This window comes from Opisthorchis viverrini, assembly GCF_000715545.1.
Source record: "Opisthorchis viverrini unplaced genomic scaffold scaffold17778, whole genome shotgun sequence".
Classification (NCBI taxonomy): domain Eukaryota; kingdom Metazoa; phylum Platyhelminthes; class Trematoda; order Opisthorchiida; family Opisthorchiidae; genus Opisthorchis; species Opisthorchis viverrini.
Window position 1 is genome coordinate 1 of NW_008761406.1, and position 629 is coordinate 629.

At 48.3% G+C, this 629-nt stretch overlaps 1 protein-coding gene across 1 annotated transcript; it reads right to left on the reverse strand.

The window, feature by feature from the left end:
- Positions 1–74: 74 nt before the first annotated feature.
- On the reverse strand, positions 75–353 carry T265_12341 (hypothetical protein; the record flags this gene model as incomplete). The annotated part of the gene is made up of 1 exon (XM_009179784.1): positions 75–353. The coding sequence occupies one exon, from the start codon at positions 351–353 to the stop codon at positions 75–77; it is 279 nt and encodes a 92-aa protein (XP_009178048.1).
- Positions 354–629: the final 276 nt, after the last annotated feature.

Genomic DNA, 629 nt, shown 5'->3' on the forward strand with positions numbered 1-629 from the left:
ACACACCTTGCTCTTCTCACCTTTGATAACCGAGTGGATACGACTTTGTCGAACGGCACTCTGAGGAAGCTCCATCAATTGATGCAGTCCAATTTCAGGCCGTTGCTCGCTTTCACCCATTCGTCAAACCAGGCCAAGTTCCTTACTCGGAACACCATCTCATTATTCAACACAGACAACGTCACTTTCTTGTTGCCACACTTGAGTGTAGAACCAACATGTGGAACATGCCGGATCGCATTTGACGACCCGCAGTTGCGAATGCGCAGAGAAGAGCTTTTCGAAACAGTTTGTTCAGCTGGCGGAAGCCGAATCTCCGACCTTATTCCATCTCCGGTGTTCAGTTTCTCCATTGCACCGGAATACTGGATTCGCGGAGCGCTACTTTCTGTATCCTGTACCACCGACTACGTGCCGAATAAACTTGAAGGCGATATCAGTGTGCTAACAATTTGTCTGAGTGACGCACCACAAATATCCATACTGAGAAAAAAGAGACCGACATTGCAGCGATTGGATGACGCGTGCCTGCGAAGCGTAGCATCTAAGACAGATGTCATTATTCCGTCTTCGCACAACACCTCGTTCTCCGTCAGTTTACTTATGAAGCTGAATGAGACGTTGGAGGG